At 45.8% G+C, this 23,945-nt stretch overlaps 8 protein-coding genes across 8 annotated transcripts; 4 read left to right on the top strand and 4 right to left on the bottom strand.

The window, feature by feature from the left end:
* Nucleotides 1-161: 161 nt before the first annotated feature.
* DFL_004896 (uncharacterized protein) lies at nucleotides 162-1,526 on the top strand (the record flags this gene model as incomplete). The annotated part of the gene is made up of 2 exons (XM_067634068.1): nucleotides 162-919; nucleotides 977-1,526. The coding sequence occupies 2 exons, from the start codon at nucleotides 162-164 to the stop codon at nucleotides 1,524-1,526; spliced, it is 1,308 nt and encodes a 435-aa protein (XP_067492174.1).
* A 1,780-nt stretch (nucleotides 1,527-3,306) lies between these two features.
* Nucleotides 3,307-5,614, bottom strand: DFL_004895 (uncharacterized protein; the record flags this gene model as incomplete). The annotated part of the gene is made up of 3 exons (XM_067634067.1): nucleotides 3,307-4,422; nucleotides 4,956-5,225; nucleotides 5,336-5,614. The coding sequence occupies 3 exons, from the start codon at nucleotides 5,612-5,614 to the stop codon at nucleotides 3,307-3,309; spliced, it is 1,665 nt and encodes a 554-aa protein (XP_067492173.1).
* Nucleotides 5,615-9,653: 4,039 nt separating this feature from the next.
* DFL_004894 (uncharacterized protein) lies at nucleotides 9,654-10,272 on the top strand (the record flags this gene model as incomplete). The annotated part of the gene is made up of 5 exons (XM_067634066.1): nucleotides 9,654-9,695; nucleotides 9,764-9,771; nucleotides 9,847-9,853; nucleotides 9,906-9,945; nucleotides 10,019-10,272. The coding sequence occupies 5 exons, from the start codon at nucleotides 9,654-9,656 to the stop codon at nucleotides 10,270-10,272; spliced, it is 351 nt and encodes a 116-aa protein (XP_067492172.1).
* Nucleotides 10,273-11,068: 796 nt separating this feature from the next.
* DFL_004893 (uncharacterized protein) lies at nucleotides 11,069-11,646 on the top strand (the record flags this gene model as incomplete). Its single annotated transcript, XM_067634065.1, has 4 exons — nucleotides 11,069-11,228; nucleotides 11,291-11,348; nucleotides 11,430-11,504; nucleotides 11,574-11,646. The coding sequence occupies 4 exons, from the start codon at nucleotides 11,069-11,071 to the stop codon at nucleotides 11,644-11,646; spliced, it is 366 nt and encodes a 121-aa protein (XP_067492171.1).
* A 1,484-nt stretch (nucleotides 11,647-13,130) lies between these two features.
* DFL_004892 (uncharacterized protein) lies at nucleotides 13,131-14,971 on the top strand (the record flags this gene model as incomplete). Its single annotated transcript, XM_067634064.1, has 3 exons — nucleotides 13,131-13,551; nucleotides 13,645-13,894; nucleotides 13,978-14,971. 3 exons carry the CDS (start codon nucleotides 13,131-13,133, stop codon nucleotides 14,969-14,971), a joined length of 1,665 nt encoding a protein of 554 aa, XP_067492170.1.
* A 652-nt stretch (nucleotides 14,972-15,623) lies between these two features.
* Nucleotides 15,624-16,790, bottom strand: DFL_004891 (uncharacterized protein; the record flags this gene model as incomplete). The annotated part of the gene is made up of 1 exon (XM_067634063.1): nucleotides 15,624-16,790. The coding sequence occupies one exon, from the start codon at nucleotides 16,788-16,790 to the stop codon at nucleotides 15,624-15,626; it is 1,167 nt and encodes a 388-aa protein (XP_067492169.1).
* Nucleotides 16,791-17,008: 218 nt separating this feature from the next.
* On the bottom strand, nucleotides 17,009-19,057 carry DFL_004890 (uncharacterized protein; the record flags this gene model as incomplete). Its single annotated transcript, XM_067634062.1, has 1 exon — nucleotides 17,009-19,057. The coding sequence occupies one exon, from the start codon at nucleotides 19,055-19,057 to the stop codon at nucleotides 17,009-17,011; it is 2,049 nt and encodes a 682-aa protein (XP_067492168.1).
* A 2,417-nt stretch (nucleotides 19,058-21,474) lies between these two features.
* On the bottom strand, nucleotides 21,475-23,643 carry DFL_004889 (uncharacterized protein; the record flags this gene model as incomplete). Its single annotated transcript, XM_067634060.1, has 7 exons — nucleotides 21,475-21,718; nucleotides 21,793-22,053; nucleotides 22,134-22,423; nucleotides 22,480-22,567; nucleotides 22,627-22,778; nucleotides 22,839-23,400; nucleotides 23,501-23,643. The coding sequence occupies 7 exons, from the start codon at nucleotides 23,641-23,643 to the stop codon at nucleotides 21,475-21,477; spliced, it is 1,740 nt and encodes a 579-aa protein (XP_067492167.1).
* Between the last annotated feature and the right edge of the window lie 302 nt (nucleotides 23,644-23,945).

The following is a 23,945-nucleotide window of genomic DNA, read 5'->3' as shown; positions in this document are numbered from 1 at the left end:
GCCCTTGTCGATCCAACTTGGGGCCTACCTAGTAGGTAAAGTTCACTCTCACTTTGTCGCTCCTTCATTTTCCTGACTCTCTGAACCACTCTCATTCATCTTTTTACTACCTTCATTCACTTTCTGAACCAAAATTCAACACCCTCCTTTTATCAACCAACATGCACTTTTCAAGTCTTCTCACTCCGGTGGCAATTTCTCTCTTGGGCGTATCCGAGCTTGTATCCGCCCATGTCCTTTTCGTTAAGGCCGTGGGAAGTGGCGATAACAGCATTGCCGGTTACGGACTGGGTTACGATCCAGCCAACAGACGAGATGGGGGTGGTTTCTTCCCTTGGCAGAAAGATGTACCAGTTTTCGACGTCAAAAACGTCCACACCAAGTGGAACAAGAAAATTCTTACTCATGGATGCGGAGTTACTACCGACTCTCTTGTTACCTGGGTACAGAGGAACAAGAAAGCGGAATGGCTAGATGTGGCAAATAAAAAACTCGGATGGCCATGGCCCTATCACGACACTCCAAATGATGGGTATCTCGACATTAAATGGTGGATTAACAACATGTTCCAGTTAGAACAGAGCAAAAAAAATAGGTTTGACAATGCTCTTAAACAGACTCTCAAAAGTGGTATCCCGAAGGTCGTCCCAGGTGGAAAATTAAAGATCACAGCCTGGCAGGTAAACCAGGACGGCGGTGGTCCATTCACATGCATGATCGACTATAAAGGTACTGCGAAAGGGTGGACAACCCAGAACCTGAAAGTAAATACAAACTGCCTCGGTAATGCCTATTCTATACGTCCGTCAGGTCACCCGGGGTCATGCGAGATCGAGGTCCAATTGCCCGCCAATTTGAAATGCGAGGGAAGTTACAATGCCAAAAGAATTTGCATCGTCAGATGTCAAAATAAGGCCGAGTATTATTCAATTCACTTTCACATCAAATAGTAAGAGGCTCTAATTTCGTATATTAGGAACGGCCCCTTTGGAGGATGTATTCCCATCCAACAGCTCGAACCTGTTGTGAAGAGTGTGGTGCAGAAGAAACCAGTTCCGGTTCCTGTCGTCAAAACTGTCAAGCCCGTCGTGCTTCCTCCTAAGGCTGTCACCGTCACGAAGAACAACGTCATCACGGTCATCAAAGACGGTCATACTAAAGTTTCCGTCATCACCAAGAATAGCATTCTCACTCTGACTCAAGTTATTAAGCCACCACCAACTACAACAGTAGAAATCCAGTACAAGACAGTTACTGTTGAGACAGAAGTTTTGCCCACGAAAGAGGCTACGGATATCGAAGAACCCATCACGCCTACTGCCAGGCCACCAGCAGATCAAAAACCTACTGAAGAAGAGCTTGAAGCGGGTCTCGGTGGAGAGGACTATGATGATGATGTCATTGAGGAACTGAAGAACACACCTATCACCTCGGAGGAAAAGGAAAAGCTTCAGGAACAAGTTGGTCAGGAGAATGAACCTGCGGACGGATACTATAAGCAAAAGCTTAGATTCCACCGAGATTAAGAACACTACTCGTCCTTCTTTCTACATGGGGAATTATGGAAACACGATTCCTTATGAGAAACGATTTATCGAGACCTAGCTATAATGCATATGGTCGGTCTCATTTTTTGTTGCGCCGTTTGTATATAGAAATATGTGCTACAATTCGCTTTATATCTAGCTCCGTAAAATGCGTGGTGTTATCAATTATTTAAATAGTAAGAGACTCCAATTCAGCCCCTGTACTACTTCCGACTAAAGAGGGTGCTAGAAAGCAGAGCTTCCGTATGTACCCTAGTATGAGCGGTTTTGAAGTCTTTCTATTTCTTCTCACAAGTGCCTAATTTATAGAAGCCTTGCCCAGAATATATATTGTTTGACTCAACCCTTGAATATTAATTAATTCGGTATGCATTTTACACAAATTGGTCAGAAATCAACACTCTAGTCACGTGCGAAGTCATATCGACGGTGGCCTGTCTAAGACTTGGTACACATCCTTGAACCAAAGGCCTCACAATCGGGAGAGTCTGAAATTGCGGTGACCGAACAAAGCCCTTCAAAAGGAGGGGCAAGTTTTACATCTATAATACATACCTGTATAGTATTTCAACAATGAACCCAAAATCCGACGGAGTGCCTAAACTCAAGTCGGGGTTTTATCAAACCTGCCTCCGAACCGTAAAGTTTCCTAAAAATGTCTAAAATTATATATACATAGTGTGTTACCATGGGGCGGCTGATCCGCCTCTAGACCGCTCCAAACCGTGGAGTAGTAGAGTGGACTTTTTATATCTTTGATGGACTTAAGTCTTTTGGTGGAGCGCCGGTTTGGACTTAATATTTTTAACTTACGTAATTACTTGAAAATATGGGCCGATGGTGTGGTTTGGACTTATATTATAAATAGACGGATTACCAGGCACTTGGCAGCTAGGAGTACCGCTTGAACCGACCTCTATTGATAGATATAATTTGAGAATAACAGTGTTTTGAAGGATAAAAACAGCTAGTAAAACAGCACTGAAGCTCAAATACTTTCCAGTCCAAAACACAACCTACTAAATTATTCCCCCAAAACTCCATCTATGCGCTCCACCATAACACCTTAGATCCCCTGCCCACTATAAATATAAAGTCCACCACAAATAACCGTTTTCTAAAACCCACTGGCACCTAAAGACTATACAGAACGCTAACCCCTCACTAACCCACACTTCATCACAAAATCAAATCCACTCCAAAATCTCCACTCCATCCATATTTTCTCTATCCACCTCCGAGTCCTTTAAAATCCTCTTAAGCGCTATAATACCTTTACTGCTCTCCTTACTATTATAACAACACAATGGATTTTGCATTAGTTAAATTTCATATTATAATTTTTTAAGTGAACTAGTGTATTCTAGTTTGGAGGTTTGGGAGTCCCAAAACAAAGTGAGATAGTACATCCAGAAACAACCCTCTTCTCCCCAGAATAACTTCCCAACCTGTGTTTTAGAAGTACTTAGGATCTGATGGTTGGAGCCTATAGTTTCTTAGTTACTCTCCAGATGGCTTAGTAATCCGTTGTATTTTGGTGTGGGCAACACGTTTACGACGTCACGAATGACTATGAGATCGCTGAGATTACGTTAGTATTAGGATAGTTATTTGAAAATTTTTTATCTCAAGAGTCGGAAAGAGCTTACCTTCTCTCGTTGATTCTTGTGTGTTTGAGAGTTGGGAGCCAAAAAAAATCAAGAAAGAAAAAAACGGCGACAAGTTGCCGGATAATGTTAAAGGGTCCCCCAGGCCCCCTTTATTGAGGATAGTCCATCTTGTTCCTCCAGGAATAAATGTCCTCCCAAGCATCGGACTTCTCAGCGGGGCCGAACACCAGACCGGCAAGCTCGGAGACAAGTTCGGAGACGGTGTCGACATGCGCCTCCCCGCCCACGGCCTCTCCCTGGGGAGCTGAGACTTCAAGGTTACCCCCGAAATCAATCAGCATCCCGGAGGGAGGGCCAGGAAGCGGGGTTTCTTCGGTTTCAGCTCGGGCAAGCCCCTCTTGCCAATCAGGGATGTTACGGTACTGCGCACCCGGAATGACCTGGATGTCGGTGCTCCGGGTCTCCGTGAGGCTCTCAGTAGCCTCGACGGCGCGCCTTTCCTTTGGGATGGCGACAAGACGGGCAGCGAGTTGTGGAGGGAGGGGAGGCAATGGCGGTGGGGCGACGATTCCACGTTGAGCCATTGGTGGGACTTCGGCGATGCTAGTGACCTTGCTCTCGCTTGGGGTGGTCCCGAATGGGTCTGAATCGTCGAAGTGGAAGACGGCGGGTGGTCTGATGGTCCCAGGTTGCTTTGCAGTGATGGCATGGTAGACGCGGCTTCCCCCAGGCTCGGCTTTGACCATGTGCGCAATTGTCAGTGGGTACCATGTGACCGGACGCTTTGGCTCCATTGGCGGGGCATCTTGCACGGCAGCCGATCGTACACTTGGGCCAGCAAAAGTGTTGGCACCAGCCTGGCCGTTAGCAGTTGCAACAGTATTGGCACCAGTGACGGGAGCGTTAGTGGTAACCCGAGCGTTGGTACCAACGGGAGCGTCAGCGGTCGCAACAGGATTGGTACCGGCAGGGAATTTAGTGGCCGCGACATTATTGGAACCGGTTGGAGCATTAGTGGTCCCGAGAACGTTGGCCTTGACGGCAGGAGCATTGGTACCAACTGAAATATTTCCAGCGGCGGGAACGGTGGCGGTAGGAGTATTGCCAGGAGTAGGAATGGTGGCACCGGCGGGAGCACTCGCAACGGTAGCAGCGTTAGCACCAGTAGTAGCATTGGTATTGGCACCATTCGGGGCATTGGTACCAGCATTAGCAGTAGGAGCGATGGAAGGACCAGTTCCAGCAGCAGGAAGACCTTTAAAATACTATTTGAAATAGAGAAAAGAATATGTTAGCCATTGAACCCTCATTCAAAACAATGTGATAGTAAAATGAGAAATTAAATAAAAATCATTGTGAATCCATTAGCTAGGATGAACCAATAGAGTTCCATATGATGTATACAGAGGTCAACTTGTCTGAAGCCATGATTCTATAGGAGAATCAATCAATCTAGTCTCCAAATGCATACAAGGAGGCTAGCGAATCTGCTAGGAGCGAGGATTATAGTGAAGCCAATATCAAGGGGATAAGGAGAGCCGTGATGATGGAATTGAAAGCGAAGACAAGAGTAACTGCAGGGGAGGGGCTGGGCTTTTATAGCCGGGCAGCTCAGCGCAGAGGGCTTGAGGGGGACGTCCTTTTGCCGTTGGTTGCCATGGGGGAACAGGACCCGAGAACTGTGCAGTGACCATGACGTCCAGGAGAGTCACTGCCACGGACTGCGGAAACTAGCAGGCAATCTCCGCCATATAATCAAACTGAACAAAGAACCTAAACAACGTAACATCACGCTTACATGTCCGAAAGTCATTCCAGCATCCTCCATCATATGCATACATCTGCGACGAAGCTCAATAGACGAAAGATTCTGCCATTTAGTGTGACATATGGCCTTGCGAAGGGGCTTTAGGTCGTACGAGTTGGCGTAACGGTTCCACTGGAGAGCCATGAGCCTGTTGTTTCCAAACACCTGGGTTCCGAGAAGCCGGGCAATATCGGTATGGATGTTCGCGTCATTGGAGAAGTCAGTCCAACCACGGAAGCCGGTTTCATTTCGGACTTCAACCTGAAGGTAAGAGAAGTCGCGTCAGTTCAACCATTGGACAATGGAAAGGCAAGCCAACTCGACAGCTAGCAGCTAGCTGTTTAAACTAGGCAATGAGGTATTGCACTTACCTTTGGGTACCCGGCAGGGACATGCTTGTCGTTGACATACAAGACCAATGATGCTGTGTTTTCAGCCCAATAAATAGTAACATACTTGCTATTCATGGTAAAGCGAATGACCTGGCGGCTCGTTGGGGACGGGAAAGTGATCTCAAGCCCATCATTTCGTCGAGCAACTAATTCAATTCGCTGACCTTGGCGGGAGCGAATGTGACGGTTACCTGTGAACGTGATGGATTCGTACGTCTTGATGACGAGAGCAGGGTGGGGGTTCTGTTGATTTGCCATTGTTGCAACGGGTGAGTGTCAAGACACGTCCTCTCGATGCTTAGACCTAGATGATGGATTGAGGAAAAGTTGATCGATGACAGGAGATGACAATGGGGATATCAAGAGTTGGTACTATCAAAAGAGATGATGATGATGGTGATGATGATAGATTGGTTTTGATGGTTGATGGTTGAGATCTGTCAGGTGCAGAGAGGAAAGAGGACGGTGGTTGGTTGTGAGGAGGAAGAAGAACCTGGGGGTTTCTGTTTTGGAGAAATTTATATACCAGAAAAATATCGTTGAGAGATCAATTGTGGCGGTACACTTAAGACTCAAGATATCCTAACAGCACCAAACTCCTCATGGCAGATCATCAGCCACACCAATACAGACATCACGGCCTACATATTCTATTCTACACATCACTATTCACGAGACGCACTAAGAGGCTCTATCGAACGACTGTGGTATTTTGTGTGTTGGATCCAAACAGGAATTATTCCCTATACGGTTGCTGCTCGTTCCGTTTGTCGAGCCACAGCACTCGCCACGATTCCCTCGGGACCTGCATCACCAATCGAACTCGAAAAGAACTCGATGGTACATTCAACCCGAAAAAAGCAAAAGTCTAAGCGTCATGTATTCACTAAAAGGGCCAGGTATCCGTTTGGCTATGCTGCAGCTGTATGACACTCGGAATACTTGGGATGGCACGAATATTAAGCTTAGCGTTGGCAAAAGTTATCAGTGCCCAACGGGCCTGGACGGAACCCTGGGTGGGAAATCCAACCTACAGAAACAAGGGCATATGTGGCCGGCGTTAGAAACAAATATAAAATGAACATGAATGGCCTATTCGACGGCCTAGAGCTTTTCGCGCGATCATTCCGCGGTTTTTTGTTTGTTAGCTGTGTATACTCGAAAACCAACACCAGACCAAACCTCTTCGAAAAATTTATTAATCGCGATACTTTTTATACACCTTTTAACCTTCAAGCTGATATCCTATCTTATTTGTCAGGCTCACATTGATATTATTATATTATCTAAGCATTTAAGACAATATTCAAGGGAGTGATCAGAAATAGAGACTTATTATGAACTTCGGTAATGATATTAGGCATGCAAAGTATACCATTCCAGTGGCCATACTTCTCACAATTCTTCTCCAGCCCTTCAAAACGAGCGTAGAAAATTACAAAAAAACATGTTTACTCGTTGTAAGTAACTAGTTAATTCTGATGGGCCATATTTCTGCATGTCTCGCAGTATTTTATCTAGCAAACACTACTAACAAACTATCAAATGTTGCAAATATCACAGATAGCCATAACATCAACGATACCGTGGGACTCCTATCTCCTGAGCAACGATGCTTGGGCCTAACATGCTGCCATTGGCACCACATTTTGGAGAATACCAGTTGAGGAACTCTTTTCTTCGTAGTACAACCATACATTACTTCACTTGTCTGTATACTTGTGGGTAAATCTATCATTCCTACGGCCTACCTACCGACTTCGCCAATGATTCCGCCGTCTCTATCAATTGAGGAAGCAAACCTCAAGCCAAAGAAGGAAAAACATCTGGTTGAAAACAATTACAAACACCTCAGACGCATCGGATTATTTAGAGCTATCTCCATTGCACCTTTAGTTGCCATTGAGGCCAAACTAGTTCATAGCGGTGGCTAAGGTACATATATGGGCTTGATTATAGTCCGAGCTTGCCCCGTTATCTTCTTCCTTTGGGGCCTATCCTATCAGTGTATTCTTTCAGTTCCTCGCAAGAATGTTCTAATCCCCATATCGCTACCTATGATTTACCTTTGGTTCGTTAATACGTTGGCATTGAAGAATGGCACTTGGGTTATCAATCCTGAGAAGAGTTTTGAGCTCAAGCTCTGGAAATACTTGGATAACGAGTAGGAAACAATGCTATACAGCTTTAATCGTTTACTAAATTAGGAGTAGCTAACAATATGGTGTTCAGGGAAGCTATATTTTTCCTCGTTACCAATATTTTAATCACTTTTGGCCAACTGTCTTTCGACCACACTCTAGATGTGATCAATGGGTTCCCAGAAATTTTCAACTTTGTAATTCCTTCATGGCCACTATTTCTGTCATGGTTAGAGGGTTGAGCATTCCCGTCAGCCAATACACACTTTAGACAGATACTTAATCTTAGATTTGCCATTATGAAACTTCAACATAAGAGCAGAAGTTTCTCCTTTGCCAGTGGCGTGTTTGAGGGAAGACTCCGGATCGACTTAGTATTATTGTAAGTTTAAGGTCCCAAAATATCTAAGGGACACTAACTAATCCGATCGTATTCTAGATACGCGTTCTGTCGGAATGCAAATGGCTTGATAGACGAAGCTGAGACTTGACAGGAGGCTCAAAAAACATTGTCGAAACTTTCTGAGGCCGCCTCGAACACCTATTCATACTATGGAAAATCCAAGGTGGAAAAAAAGCCTCAAACCGCCCATTTCTACGCTTTATAATCTACCAGAGGAAATAGCATCCTCGTTGGAGATGCTGCCTATTGATATCCTCCCCGTGAAACTAATACAAGGGCTTTTTGAGAGATTTGGAATAGATTTATAGTTCCCGTCAGGCAACAACGAGAGAGCGGACAATCATATTTTCGACGGCAAATTCCCTATCAGAACGGAATCAGACGTTTTTATATACCGAGTGATTAGTTGGCAGAATACTAGTTAACCCCTACAATAACCATCGAAAACCCAGATCGAGATGGAGTTCGATTGCTGCGACAGAGGTTACTAGGGATCGCGATGGAAACTTACTATCAGGACAGAAGTGCAATTGAAAGGTTGCCTACTCACAGCGGAGCAAGGAAAGGCGTTAGAGGGGCTGTGGAAAACTATGTAGAAATCGGGAGGGTACTACTTGGACGGGACGGAAAGACGCCGATAGGGAATGAACCGACGGTTAGTAAATCGAGAAGGCTTTGGGTGTTTGTTAAAGCCAACGTATACGAGTTACGTTACATGTAAATAGGTCTTATAGCTGTTTCACAATCTCGAGGTTTAATTCCTCATTTAAATTCGAAATAGAAACAGAACTTCGCCAAAGTTTTCACTTCCACAAACTTCAATTTCTACTATACTCCGATCCTATTTCAAAATTACATAGCATTGCCATCGGTGATATAAATTTTATAAAGGATATCACTAATGCACAACTCTCGCCTCGGAAGCACAATAACTTCCGCGGCCCGACGCCTAACCCTTTCAATGACTCTTCCAGAATGCTACAAACTCAAACATCCTCCAAGCTCGTGTAATCAATGATGTCATGACTTGATCCCAAGACATTTAAATGATGTATCCGTGGCGTGATTTATATATAGCCCCCCTTTCACCCCCGGTTGCACCAGCCACACTTTCACCACGTTTTTCCCGGAGCCGATAGTGAAATATGTAGCAGGGGTTAGAGTGTACCTTATCGATCGCCATGTAGCACAGAAATCGTCCAGTCTGTACTGCTTAGTAATAAATCCCCAGCCGGATCGCGATTTTATTTTTTTCTTCTTCCTTAAACTACGGCATTAAGTTTATAATTATCGTCAACAGATGAGATCTGTGATGACGTTTGATTGGTTGGAATATTATCCGAAACGGTTCTATTGTGAACAGCTGGCTCTTATCTAGGCAATGAAGTTTCACTTGCTAACTGATATAATTTTACAGATTTGCGAAAAATGCTCCGAGAAAGCCAAGTAAATCAATTTCAAGATCGAAGTGCAGGCTTCGCAAATTTTGGGATCTTGCTTCTATTTCAGACATTCTTTCACTACGATTCGGTTCAGATTTGTGTTAATTTTATGCAAGGTACTCTTAAGCTCTCCCTGCCGGCTCATTCAACAGCCGATATGACAGTGCGGGGCGCACTAGAGTGAATATGTGATATATATACACATTAGGCTTTCGTTAATTTGTAAATGCGGTTTTGCGGTTTCTCTGGAATACTTGAACGCCTACCGAAATTAAACTATTACCTGTGGCCCTAGAGTTCAGAGTATCAAAATGGAGCATCAAGGGCTTTTGGGAAATCCGTTGCGATCATCGGTAAGAACCCACAGGATCCAACAAAATTACACAAGTAATTGTCGGATGATGGCTCATCAGAATTATAGGTGCTGGTGTAGGTGTGCCTCTGTGGCCCGTTTGGCAAAGGCAGGGTTCAAGGTTACTATCGCCGAGAAGAATGACTTTACAGGTGGAAGGTTTGGATATCAAGAATCCATATATCTACGGACTATATTTTAATCGATTTAGCTGCGCAGATGCTCCCTAATATATGACGGCGAGCACGCAGGTGACTCCTATTGTGATACAACAGTTACTTTTATTGGACTTCTCACTAATATATTAATTCTCATATACTATAGAGATTCGACCAGGGGCCTTCCCTTCTCCTAACCCCGAACTATTCCACGAAACTTTCACAGACCTTAACACCACAATGGCAGATGAGGGTGTTGGACTCCTTCGATGCAACCCAAATTACCAAGTGTTTTTCCACGATAACGAAAAAATAGTACTTTTGAGTGATTTGGCACAAATGAAACCTGAGATTGAGAAATGGGAGGGGGGAAAGATGGATTTTAACGCTGCCTTGCCTTCTTGGCTGAGGGACACATAAACTATGAGTTTAATCTTGGAAAGTTTCTGAGGAAAAACTTCCCCTCCCTTCTGAGCATGATGCGGCCAAGTTTGTTGAAGGATATTTTTGGGGTGGCGATAGCTACGCCCCTGGTAAATTATTGGTTCTGAATTGTGAGAGTAACCGACACTGATATCATTGTAGTATACCCGAGCGTCGAGTTATTTCTGGACGGATAGGTTAAAATGCTTTACCTTCGGTTCAATGTACTTAGGGATGAGTCCGTATGCCGCCCCAGGGATTTACTCCGTTTTGCAGTATACAGAACTCGCGGAGGGTGTTTGGTACCCCCGCGGTATGTTCCACAAGGTTGTCGATACTATCGTTAGAATAGGCAAGGGGGTGGGGTAGACTACCAATTCAACTCGCCCATTTTCGTCGATTCTCCTGTCCGAAGACGAAAAGCAAGATGTCGGTGTAGTACTGCAGTCCGGAAGGCGCATCCAAGCCGATATCGTCCTCGTAAACGCGGATCTAGTGTACGCATATAACAATCTCCTCCCGGAAACGAAATATTCGAGAAGTCTAGCGAAACGTCCCGCGTCCTGTTCAAGTATATCTTTCTACTGGTTCATGAGCCGAAGAACTGGCGAGTTGAGCGCGCATAATATCTTTCTCGCGGAACGGTATCAAGAAAGCTTTGATGATATATTTAATAAGCTGGAGGTACCGGATGAACCGAGTTTTTATGTTCATGCGCCGGCGAGGATCGATTCTACTGCGGCTCCGGAAGGCAAGGATTCGATCGTGGTACTTGTGCCTACAGGCCACCTGAATGAAAAATGGGAATGGGAAGGGATTCAAGAGTACAGATGACTGGAATAGAATTGTGAATAGGGTCAGGGATTTGGTTATTGAGACAATTGAGAGGAGAACCGGTGCGAGGGATTTGAAAGCAGCGATTGCATCTGAACGGGTTAATGCTCCAACCACATGTAAGTATCCTTGCAAAAATGTTTCCATTGGAAAAGCTTCCGCTGACACTTGTCTTCTTCAGGGCAAGAACGTTTCAATCTCGAAAAAAGTGGAATCCTTGGACTGTTAATTGACTTTTGGTAAGTTATAATTTAGTAGCTGCCCGCTAGAATTGTCCACTTAAAATGGATGAATTGATTGATAAGCTAATTCGTCATCAGGAACGCTCTTGCCTTCCGGCCTAAAACGAACGACAATTTCTGGTCTCTACTTCGTCGGCGCGAGTACTCACCCTGGTACTGGTGTGCCTGTTTGCCTAGCTGGAGCGAAGATTACGACAGAGCAAATACTCGATGACCTCAAAGTGGAGAAACCATGGTCCCCAGCAGCCCTACCAAACTCACGTGCAAAACAAGTGGGGTCTTCACTGGACATTGAACGGATTGGGAGTATCTTCGGTATGGAAGCATGGCAGAGGTTTTTCTGGGCAGTGGTTTTAGGGAGTGCTATTACGTTAATTTTGCAGAGAATCTTCGGCTAGTCTGTTCGACTGATGTATACGTAGTACGTATGTAAGTACTCATGTACTAGTTATTCCTAGGCCATGGGTCATAGTATATGCCATATTTTCGTTTCATTGCGATTGCGATTGAGATTGCGCCTGTGACTGCGTTTTATATAGGCCTAACTTACAAGTAGTCTAGTTGATGTCGTTTTCTCAAAGCCATCAGCTAATCTAACGGTCATTGTGCATAAATAACCGATTTGTGAGCTACCTAGTGGGGAGGAGAGCTGCCGACTTAGGTGAAAGGTCGAATTAGAAGTGGAGAATACCAGGATTTGAAGTCGACGATTGATAGATATTTGTATACCAAGGTACCTCTTATCCAACTTTATACATGAAATTGATTCAAGCTTCGGCTGGCCTGAAAGTCCAGCCTTGGAAACGGAATGTACCGGCTGACAAGGCTTGAGCCTTGGCAATGGTGGACGACCCCACCCGATCGGTCCTGCACGATACTGCAACGGCGGCGCAGCTGGCGACCATGCAACATTAGGATGCACAACCATTTTGAGTGCTGTCCATGCGGTGCATTTTGTATCGGAACAACACCATGCATTTTAAACGCTTCATGACCTTATCATTTGAGAACATCATATCGAACACAGATGCATAATATTGCTTCTCGCCGTCGACACTGCGCTGTCCCTGCGAGCCTTCGGTCGCTTGGATCGGGCTCGGGATATCCGGTGGTCTCGTGGCATCAGATCTCACCTCGATCTGAAACTTGGAGGGGGTGAAGTCGATGATGTCTGTCTTAGTCTGCACCGGGGCGGCGGGATGAGTTTTAGTTCGAGGCTCTCAACAACGGGATCCCTGCAATATGTCAAGGAAATAGCGGGTCCTTATCATCTGGCAACTAACGGTCTGATGGTCATGCATGAGGAATGCAAATAAGTTGGCCCGCACTGCATTGCACTTGCAGCCTTTGCAAGTTTTGTGGCCCGCAAGGTCGTGGTGGTGGTGATTTCGTGGGCCATATGACTGCCGGTAGAACCCTTCTGACAAACCCCCTATTCCCTTCAAAAGTTGTCCAAAGGAACCTGCACCAACCGTCTGCGTTTTCTTTAGGTTTCTGGAAATAAATATGGTATCAACTTGCCTGGCGGGAAGTTGCACCGTTGTCATTATCACCTTTATATAAGTGAAACGGTACCCAGACGGATACACAGCAGCAGGACCCTGGAGGACAAACGTATAACATCGGAACTACCCTACCAGATAAACCATTACACCTCAGCGGGGTTCTTACCTTTCGTCTGGTACCCTCTTCTTCTAATCATCGAAGCTTTTCATTTATATAGTTATATATATATTTTAATTTCTTAGCCGAAAAAGTCACACTTCTATTACCACTATCATGGTGACGGGAGACCGCCAAGACGAGCGAACACCATTGCTTCGGCATGATGGTGCACAATCACTACCAGAATATCAACGTCGTTCTTCAACCACTAGCAATGTTACAAATCTTTCGGAAACACCAACTGTTGACTGCGAGGCTGGATCTCCAGGTCCCAATCACACCTCCCGCCGCGGCCTTGTTATATTAATCAGCTTCGTCCTTGGAATGTTCATATTGGAAGCCGCGGACCAACTTGTAAAACCTGCTATGGTCAGGATATATGAGGATACGATATGTAGGAATTATTATGCTACTCAGCAACATGAACTATTTCCTACCGGGGAGGATGTCCCGGAAGAAAAATGCAAAATTGCACCTGTTCAGACAGAACTAGCATTAATAAGAGGACTAGAACCAGTATTTGATGCCATCCCAAGTATGCTAAACCCTGTATCATATTGTTTTACAATCCATGCAATGTCAATTATTGATATGAACAAGTATCGCTAATGTGTAACAACTATTATAGGCTTCCTGGTAGCAATTCCACTAGGAATGCTTGCTGATAATCCAAAAATTGGGCGGAAGCCTGTCTTCATGGCTTCGCTGTTGGGCGCATTATGTCAACTAATTTGGGCCATCGTCGTCAATCGATTTTCAGATACTTTCCCTATCCGATTCGTATGGTTCGGATCAGTATTCCTGATCACTGGCGGGCTTAGTGTGACAAATGCACTTCTATACACAATGATCATCGATGTGACTGCCCCCTCAGAGAGGTAAGCTAATCCAAAGGACATGAGCTTGGTCATTGAGAAAATTTAAGAACTTTTCTTACTAACAGGTATCATTATAACTATAGAGCATCTACTTTCTTCACTATGCAGCTTGTCGGGTCTTATGCTCCAGGACTTATAATGCCGCTGATAACATCCAGGATTATGGAAAAGTCGGGAAACTGGACGTCCGTCGCATGCGGCGTGTTTTTGACAATATTCGGCTATATTATGATGTCGGCCGTTCCTGAAACGATCAGTTTTCACAATTCTGATAAGTATACTCAACCTGAATCCGCCGTAGAGACTACGTCGACTGCAGAAGCAGATAGCATAAACTCGGAATCCACTATCCCTCCCGAGAAGCAGAGCCTTTGGCTACGGTGTAAAACCCAATTCAACGAATTCATCGACTCTTCCAGTTTCGTTTTCCACAGTCCGCATCTTAGGATTCTTGTCTGCTCGCTCATGATGTCCATGATATCTCTCACCCGCGCTCTGGAAACATTATTATACTACGCATCAGCTCGATACGAGATCACAATTGCAAAAGCCAACCTTTTGAACACAGTTCATGCAGCTGTATGCATGGGCATCCTTTTCTGCCTCCCCTTCGCATCTGCATACTTAACCGGTACACTCGGCATATCCTCTCAGCGTAAAGATCTATTGATAGCACAGGTTTCTGTCGCACTTTTCGCAATTGGATGGTACATCGTCGGGCTGGCACCGACATTACCGCTCGCTATTGTTGGGTTAGTGGTATACACACTCGGGTCAGGGTTTAGTGGGAGTGTGAGGAGTTTAGCTGCGAGTTTTGTGGAGCCACATCACCAAGCGAGATTGAATTCGTTTATCGCAATTATGATGGCGATAGGGAACTTTTTGGGGTCACCGCTGTTGGCGGGATTATATGGTTTTGGGGTTTCGACGGGGAATCCCCTTTGGTATGGTCTACCTTTTGTGGGACTCGGAAGTGTATTTGCGGTTGTGGGGTTTGCCCTATGCTTTAAGTTGAAGTTACCTGAAGAAGGTGGGCCGGTTGTTGCAGACGAGGACGAGGAGGTACTGGTTCGTTGATATACACCTAAGTACTAGCACTTAGGCTATGTGCGTTGCAGATCTAGTGGATTTAGCGTTAGAGTGGATGAAGAGATCCTGGCTTCAGGGTCTAGTCTCATTCCTATGATTATGATTGGGCGTTTCGTTTAGAAGTTTGGTTTCTCTGCACATATTATATACCCTGGTATCGGCGTTTCTTAGGACATCACTGTACGATGGTTTTTCTTTAGCTGCTCCGAGTTTATGATATCTTGCATTAGTTATGACAGCTACATAATATCAACTATCGATCTGAATCAAATACGTATAAAATTGTCTCTCAAAGACGTCTGCTTGCATAAACCATGCGAGAACCAAACATTAACACAATCGACCATGTCCGTAACTCTTCAACGTGTGATAGATTTATATTATCGTATACCCCCTCCCCTGTATTAAGCTTTCTGCTTCTTATAGCGTAAAAAGAACTAACGACATGCTGAACCTTTCCCCTCAAGATATGTATATGTATATACAGAACGCTAATGATATCAATAAAACAGATAAACAAAAACCCTTGCTAAAAAACCGATGAACCCGAGTAAGGACTTTTTAACCAGATACCAAATGCACGGCCGTTAGTTAAGAGCAAAAAGAAAAAGGGAAATAAAAGCAACTGTTAATAGTATCGTCAATTTAATTTTTCAATAAGATTGCAAATAGATGTGTATGCAGAGCAGCACTCTAACACGTTGATCTGGTGAATGCAGTACGGACATCTAAATGAACTATTGCCTCCCGCCATCTTTCTGTAAATATCGCTAGGTGGATCGTGTAATCTGTTGCAATTGCAACACACAACTAAGATTTTCGTGAGAGTTTTGGTGACATCGAGTGAGATCAGTGAACTATTTGATGTTCTATGGTCTAATCCGAGGGGTTCTTTGAGGCGCGAAGATGGTAGAATTGGTGGAGATGGCTCTGCTGCGACCGGGAGACGGCCTGCGATGGGTTTGATCACGAGCGGGGCCACAGGTATGATTGGTGGCTGGATTAAGGGGCTTAAAGGGACAGGTGTTGGAGGGATAAATTGAGCTTGAACCTGAGGTTGTGGGCTTTGGGGTTGAAGTTGTGGCAGCTGTGGCGAAGGTTGCGATTGAAGTTGTGGTGAAGGTTGTGGTGGGAAGTTGAGTGTCGAAAAATTACCCTGAGAATTACGGACGGTGTCCCAATCTTCTCGCTCATGAGGAGGCGTCATTTCACCTAACTGTTTCCGAACTTCGGCTGATGAAGGTCTTCTCTTGCGCTCTGGTGGTTTCTTCTCATCCAAAAAGATGCTGAGGTCCGAAGCGAGGTCATTCGCCCGACCTAGTGCGAAACCACCTCCAACGATGTGGAGAGGTTCAAGTCTGTCCACAGATGTTGTCGATGTGCTTCTCAAGCTCGATGCATCCGTGCCTGGAATTCTCAGATCTGGAGACCCCGTAACTGAGAAAGTACCACGAGGGAACCTTGGTGACCGGGGTGTTGAAGCCAAGTCACTCTCAGCTTCCATGAGCTTCCGTTCGAGCTGGAGTCGCTGCCTTTCTGCGCGCTCGTGAACTCGTCGACCTTCTTCTGTTAATTCGAGGTTCTTAGATGCTCTCTTTTGCTCCTTTTCTTTCTTGGCAGGTCTGCCCAGAGGAGGAGATGCACTTGAACCTGGAGTCGAAAGACCGCTAGCGGGTCGAGATCTACTTCTTGTTTCATTCTTCTTCCCGCGAAATAGCTGCGACAGCCAGTCCGTTCCTTCAGTTGGCTCCGAGGTGATATTATCATCCATGTCGTGTCTGACGAAATCTTTGAAGATTTCAGACATAGATGGAGCTCTTGGTCTAACCGGTCCGGTTTCTGCTGTCGTAACGCTCGTGCCTAGTTTTGATTTTACCGACTTCTTTGACTCCGCTGTGATTGGCCGTTCCACAAATTCCTCGTCTGACGATTCTATCGCGGTTTCTGACCGTATTGGGGGTGGTGTTGATAGACCACGCACAGATTGAATCGATTCGGGCAGTGGGGGTACAGGAGGAATATTTACTAGAGCAGAAGGTTCTGAGTTGGTTGTAGTAGGAGGAGGAGGGGGGGGGTAATATCGGTCACGGGCGCTTTATAGCTGACTGGAGGGTACGGTTTATGCTGCTTCGCCAGTGGGGGCTTCGAGAACCTTTCTTGGGTATACTTCGAAATATCGAAATTTTTCGCTGAGGGAGCTTCAACTTCTATAGATTTCCGGGCAGACATCGAATTCCTGCGAGACAGGTCTGAACCCGATGTTTCCTCTCCACGCTTGAACATCGATCTCCCACGCTCTGGTTGGGATTCCTCTACCGGAGGCTCTATGGGGCTGACTTGTTCGCTCTTGGTGGGAACCGATACAGTAGACAACAGTCTCAACGGCTCTGGTGTTGTGGCTGTTGAAGAACCAACAGATTGAGGGACTGTGTGCCGTCTGTAAGTCTCCTCTTTGGTTTCCTGGATATCCTCTACACTCAAATCTAAAGTTTTGCGAAGGATGGACTTTGGGGGAATAGTTGATTTCGCTCCTTGGGCCTCTGGAGTTGGCGAACTCCTCACTTCATAACTCAGCCTAGAAGGCGTAAGTTGTGGCCGAGCCGTGGTCTTTGACGATAAAGAAGTCTCCGAAGGCGATTGAATTCTACTATAATATGCTTCCCTTGTCGCCTGAGCAATAGCATTGTATTCTTTCGCTTCCTGCGTTGTAAGACGGGTCTCAGACGTACTCCTGCGGTTTTCCGTCGCCGGGCGGGGAGCAAATGGCTTGGTTGGGGGCGCAAAATCCAAATGCACAAATGGAGTCCCAATTTGCTCTTGGTTGAGAGTCTGGGATAGCGGAACAGTGCTTGTAACATGGGATTTTGCCGCATATTTTGGTTGGTATGGCTGGAATCCGGATTTTTCCGCCGGCTTCTCTGTGGGCTTTTGGCTCGTAGCTGAGTTGAGTGACGTTGTACTCGAATTTCCACAGGATGTGCTTGGTGGTGGTGTTACGAGGGGAGATTGAAATGGCCGAACTGGAACTTTCGTCGATACGGCGTTTGGAATTGCTGGAATTGCTGGGACCTGTTCATTCTGGGCAGCAAGGCGGGGAGACGAAGTAACGGAGTCTATGGGAGAATCTAGCTGGGCTGCATATCGCGGTCTATGGAATCCAATAGGCGATGGGGTTTGGCCGGCTGGAGTCTGTATATTTAACGGCACAATTGGCGAGGAGGGTGCTGTTGAAAAAGCCTGTCCTAATCCCGGGGAATTTGGATCGTAAAAATCTACTAAATTTCCTAGAGACGACGGAGTATGCGCAGCAGAGACTGCTCCTCCTCCAAGCACTGTTCCAAGACTCGAATTCGACCGTCCAGCATGAGAAAAAGGTGGGTTTGGATGAGGAAGGTCCCGTGTTGGCGTCATAGGTGCCGGTGTTGCACACGGACTGGTCATTGGCGATGCCGGATAGTTCTGAATTCTGGAGAACGAGTGGGGGGCATGCTGAGGCGGTGGAGGAGGCATGGGGACTGTACTGAAGTCGATTGATGCATGTTTCGTATCAATGCTCTTTCTTTGTTCCGGTTCTCTGCTCTTATTCCGCTTCTGGAGCTTTCCTTTCAGCGGAGGCTGCCAGCTGCTCCTTCGCCTGGCATCTGGTTTCTGTGAAGTCGGTGTCGTCGACATTGTTGGAGATTGCGGACTTGGGGCGACTTCGGATTGCAATTGTGGAGTTGAAGTTCCAGTTAGCAGCCCGAGAGACCGTAATCGACGGCGTTCCTCTTGACGCTCGACTTTATATTGGTGGCCGCCCACAAAACCGGTGTCCCTTTGGACGTAGGGGTCGGATTTCTGCACCGACCGACTCGATCTGGAGCCAGGGCGAGAGCTATTTTTGATATCCTGGCTGATCTCTGGGTCCGAAGGAGAGGGAACGGACTGAACCGAGACGAGCAGGTCGGATGTGTCGAGATGGGGGGTTTCGGGGAGGTAAGGTGCTTTCATGGACACGGGTGGGTAGGACTTGTGGTGGTCCCTTCCCTTGCCAATTGTCAACGGCTTGGTGGTGAAGCTTGCAAAGGACGGCATGGTTTGTGCTAACGCGAGATCCCCAGGCCCTTTAAAGGGACCATTGGAGGATCAAGAGGATGGTCTAATAATTCTTGTTCTGTCCGGAGTACGGCTGTCCGCTTCTTGGAATAAAGAATTAACCCGGTCTAGTCAGTCTTGATGTTTTTGGTAAAGCCGGGATGCAAGTATGTCGTAGCTACTCCAGTCGAACGCAACCATCCAAACCGAATCTAACAATTAAAAACAGAAAAGAAAGAAAGACCATTCGAAGGGGCTTTTACACACCATATACTCCGCTGGGACCGGGTGAATTCTCTATCAGGCCACAGATCCTATGGATGGCACCCTGTACTGCAAATTTTCCCCGATCTTGCGATCCTCAAAATGGTTGATCTGAGGTGGTATCGGGGCGCTGAGGGCGAGACAGATGCTTCGCGTTACCAATCTCCGTTCAGGCTAGGATCATGATCAAGCGGCTGGTCTGGATATCATGGCCGTATTCGTGTGGCTTTAGGCAACTGATAAGCTTGTGACTTCCAGAACCTCAAATGCAAAACCGGTTGGTTCGTGCGCGCGGGGGATGCAAATGTTAATGCCGTGCCTCATACCAACTTTCTATTCGGCCGTGGGATGCAGCGCCTTGCTAGCTGGTGCCTACTGTGTACTGTGTGTATGGGGTCAAGATACAGAAAATATGATATATTATAAGATACAAGATTACGTCGACTCCTCGAGGACGAAGGGATGAATTATGTTGGAAGAAATAGAAATATTTCTTCTCCAAGCAGAGGGGCTTTTCTCATTAATATCGTTATCCTCATCGGCATCATCCAATCCTTGATTTACATATATTAACTGCGATATTAAACACAGACACCAGCCTAGTTTTTCCCACATTGTCACGACTTTATGCTTTTTCAAACTACCGAGAAAGAAAAAATGATATGCGACTTAGCTAAAATTTTCCGATATACCTGGAACGATGTCTCTTTGATCGAGCTCTTGCGCTTTGCTTCCTGGCCCTAATGACGATTGAGTAAAGCGTCTTCCCGTTTCTTAAAATGGGATACAGGCTTTTTTTTTTTTTTTTTTCGGGAAAGCAAGCCCCTGCCGACGAATGACGCTGCCCAGGACCACTTCGCCAGTCAACATCAAATCAGGTTGAGGCATGGGAGGTTACATTCGGTTGCACTACTCCACGGAACCACAGTGACATGTTGCCTTGTATTCACACCTGGCATTTGGGTTCCCCATCTGAAATTTCGACCGATGATGCGATCTGGGTACATGGCTGTACTGTAGGTACAGTTGTACATCATCATGGACAAAGATGAATTACCAGGCTTTCCCATATATATTCAAGTCGGTGAAGACCCCTAAGCTCACGCTTCACTCTTATTGGGCATCATGTCCCAAACGCATGAAAATAATTAAGGTACGAGAGGGAACGATGTATCAGTAGCCCGCAGTTTGAATACTTCCGATCTTTAACTCTCGTAGAGCGTGCGTCTGAACCCATGCTTGGCCAAACCTGCAAGTCCAAAGGAAGTGGTTAGCGACTGCTGAACCTCTCGCCCAGTCAACCGAAAAGTTATAAAAATAGCAGCACGGGGTTATGGAAAAACTATTCTTTCTTGAGAAGAGTGCACCCCACACCCTGCTCTAGCATTGAACAGGCTGCTGCTGTGCTGTACAGGGTACTGTGTGTACCGCTAGAACCAACCAACTTGAACCTTTAAACCGTCGTACAAGAAAAAATTTGGGTTCCAGTTGGTATGTTGTCGGCCACGAGAACATACCCATTATCGATAAAATATATGCCCACAAATATTTAAACTTCATGGTCAGGTGTAAGGGTCAATTCCATGGCGTGGCATCCTTAATATTAATATTGATAACGTTATCCGAGGAGATAACTGATTGTTGGACCCTGCAAAAATTTAAACACGGACATGAAGTACACATTAGCATACTCGGTTTGGTAGTGGACCCGATGTATATCTCAGAGCATGGAATGAAGATCGATTCTCACCATTTTCGACTTGCCTCCTTTAGTGAATTTGATACCGGCTAGATCGGTTCAGAATAATGGAGATAACAAAGCGCTATAACAATAATAGAGGGGGTTTAAGCCGAGTTGAAATCCTTAAACGGTGTAAAATCCTATAGAGTCCATGTTATAGCCGATGCTGACCCCCGTCGACGCCGACGTTGTTGGATGTGCAACACAGACGGGCGTCGATCCCACGTTTCTGTTTCATACTTGTTTCCCAGACACTTTTATATTATTTCGAGGCCTAGCTCTATGTAATGGAGATTTCCGAAGAGACTTTATTTATAGCATGGCTGACCAAATCGTTATTGAATATGCAAGGTTCCTGTGAAATAAACCTCCTTTCGAACTACATGTACACGTCCTCAATCAATTTAATTAATTAAAGAGCCAAAGCATCAACCCAGTTCACCGGCTTCTTCCTCACAAGTCCAGTTGCTTGAGCGACTTCAGCTGACCATCCCAGCAAATCCTCCTCCTTACCCCATTCAGCCAAACCCATTAAAGATACTGGCAAGCTGGTATCGTCGTCGTATCCAACAATAGAATTGGTTGCTGGTGCCCCAATAAAGTTACCAATGGAAACGTACTTCATGCTTCGGATGCTCGAGTCACCGTCACTAACACTGTACACCATGAAACAGGTTAACCCCGGTTACGAACCGATAGGAGGATTCAAAATCAGTGTGTAAATGCATACCCGTATTTCAAATGGCTTTCGATGATTTCTGCCCCCACCGTTGGCACGACAGGACTGACTATAATCATTCCAGGGTGCTGTTGCCACACAGATGCAAAATGGCTGACCATCATGGCGCGAACTCTATTGGCAGCTAGGAGGTCAATTGCAGGTGTTTGAGCTGCGACAGAAAACAATACGCGGTTTGGTGCAGTAAGTCCAGTGACATCTCCGTTTAAAGAAGCAGCCATATCGGTAATGATACTCAGACCGTGAGCCCGTCTATATAAAATTTCCACAGTGTTTAATAGGTTTCTCCGACTGGATTTATCAGTTCTGCTCAGAATATAGGAACGACTTACCGAGCCATACTCAAGTACGGGATCGACGGGATGTAGAAAATCTCGTAACCTTGCTTCTCCAGGGCTTCAACAGCTGGCCAAACGAGCTTGTGAACTGCTGGCGAACAGTCATCAAACCATTTCTTATAAATTCCAACAACCTTCTTTTTCTGTGTGGTAAGTGGCGCCACGGGATTTCGGTGCACCGGGAATGTGGAGGATATTGCTTCTCCCGGATCTGGTGCGGCCATGATTCTATATGCAATCTTCAAGTCTTCAATCGTAGCACACATAGGACCGGTGACGCCATTCTATTTTCATTTTTTCGTCAGCCTACTTAAAATAAATGATGGGAAGGTAGGCATACTCCAGGAGTGAGAGTAGGTGTAGGAGATATCGACACTCTCCCGGCAGATGTCTTCAATCCGTATATACCACAGTAATTTGACGGAATCCTAAGACGAATTAGTGTTGACACTCGATGGGTAGCACTAAGCCTCAATGTCTCTCTCACCGAATGGAGCCACCCCCATCACACCCGACAGCAATTGGGACTATACCTGCACTGACACAATAGGCAGAACCACCAGATGAACCGCCGGTATAGAATTTGCGGTTATACGGGTTCCTAGGCGTTTTCCCTTTAACCGGATTACAGTTGGTCGTCTGAAACAGAGAATTAGAAATCGAAGGCCCCTATAGCACAGCTCTGCTGTAGATACTTACATCACTACCACATTCATGCATGGAGGTTTTCGCAATCATAATTGCCCCTGCGTCCTCGAGTTTCTTGACGCACCAAGAGGTAGCACCCTCGCCATTGTCGAAGACTCTCGCACTTCCACAATGGGTAAGGTATCCATGAATATAAACCTCATCCTTCACCACAAAAGGAACGCCATCCAAAGGCCCCAGTGTGGCGCCAGTAGCATACCGCTTGCTCGATGCATCAGCAGCAGATAGGACGAGCTCAGGAATAACCTGGCTGATTGCTGCTGTATGTGGTTCCTGAGAAACGATGTCTAGCAACCTTTGGGCAACTTGTGTAGGAGTCGCTTTGCGCTCGGTATACAACTTGACGAAGTCAGCGGACGAGTAAAACGTTGTGTCAGTTGGTGTCTGAACTGCAGTCAGGTCACCAGCAGTAATAACATCATCAGGCCCCTTCGGGACTATCGCCGGAACGAAGCATGGGTTCGGATAGCTGTCTAGTATCTTGAGATTTCTGAAGACTCCAAAATCGGCATTGGACCAGAACATTCGCTGGATGAAGCCAATATTTGAGATACTGATTTTTTAGCATGGAAAGATTACGGGTATACGCATTAGTTTTTTTTTTTTTCTTTTAAAAAAAATATATATCCTGTATTTCGGCGGAGAGGGCTTACACTCCCGATAGAATTTCAAGTGTCAGGCCGGACACAACAGGGTTGTTGGCTGGAGGGTTTGTGTACTTTGACTCCTCCGTATTTTCTTCCAGTCCAACTGGATCGGGGTAGTTGAGATACCGTGGGTTCGAATTTGGTGCCATGGCTAACTAGTGGTTATGCAATGCTTCAATCTCGAGATAATAGAGTTACCTTGACTGACTTTCCGGACACTATATCGTATTTATGATCAAGACCAGATCAAAGCCTGAAATGCAGCTGAACTAACAGAGGAATATGTAACGCCGCCAACGCATTAGCGGTGGCTACGGTTTTGTCTGCCAAATGAGCCGAGGATGCGGCTTTTACGAGAACACTTTCGCACTTGCCGTATAATTCCTTGGAACACTCCGCTTTCTTACATAGACTGCCGGTCTGAACAATAGTGAAATTCGGTAGATGATCG

Source organism: Arthrobotrys flagrans (assembly GCF_004000055.1).
Source record: "Arthrobotrys flagrans strain CBS H-5679 chromosome Unknown unitig_0, whole genome shotgun sequence".
NCBI lineage: Eukaryota > Fungi > Ascomycota > Orbiliomycetes > Orbiliales > Orbiliaceae > Arthrobotrys > Arthrobotrys flagrans.
This window is presented reverse-complemented; position numbering and strand designations above follow the sequence as displayed.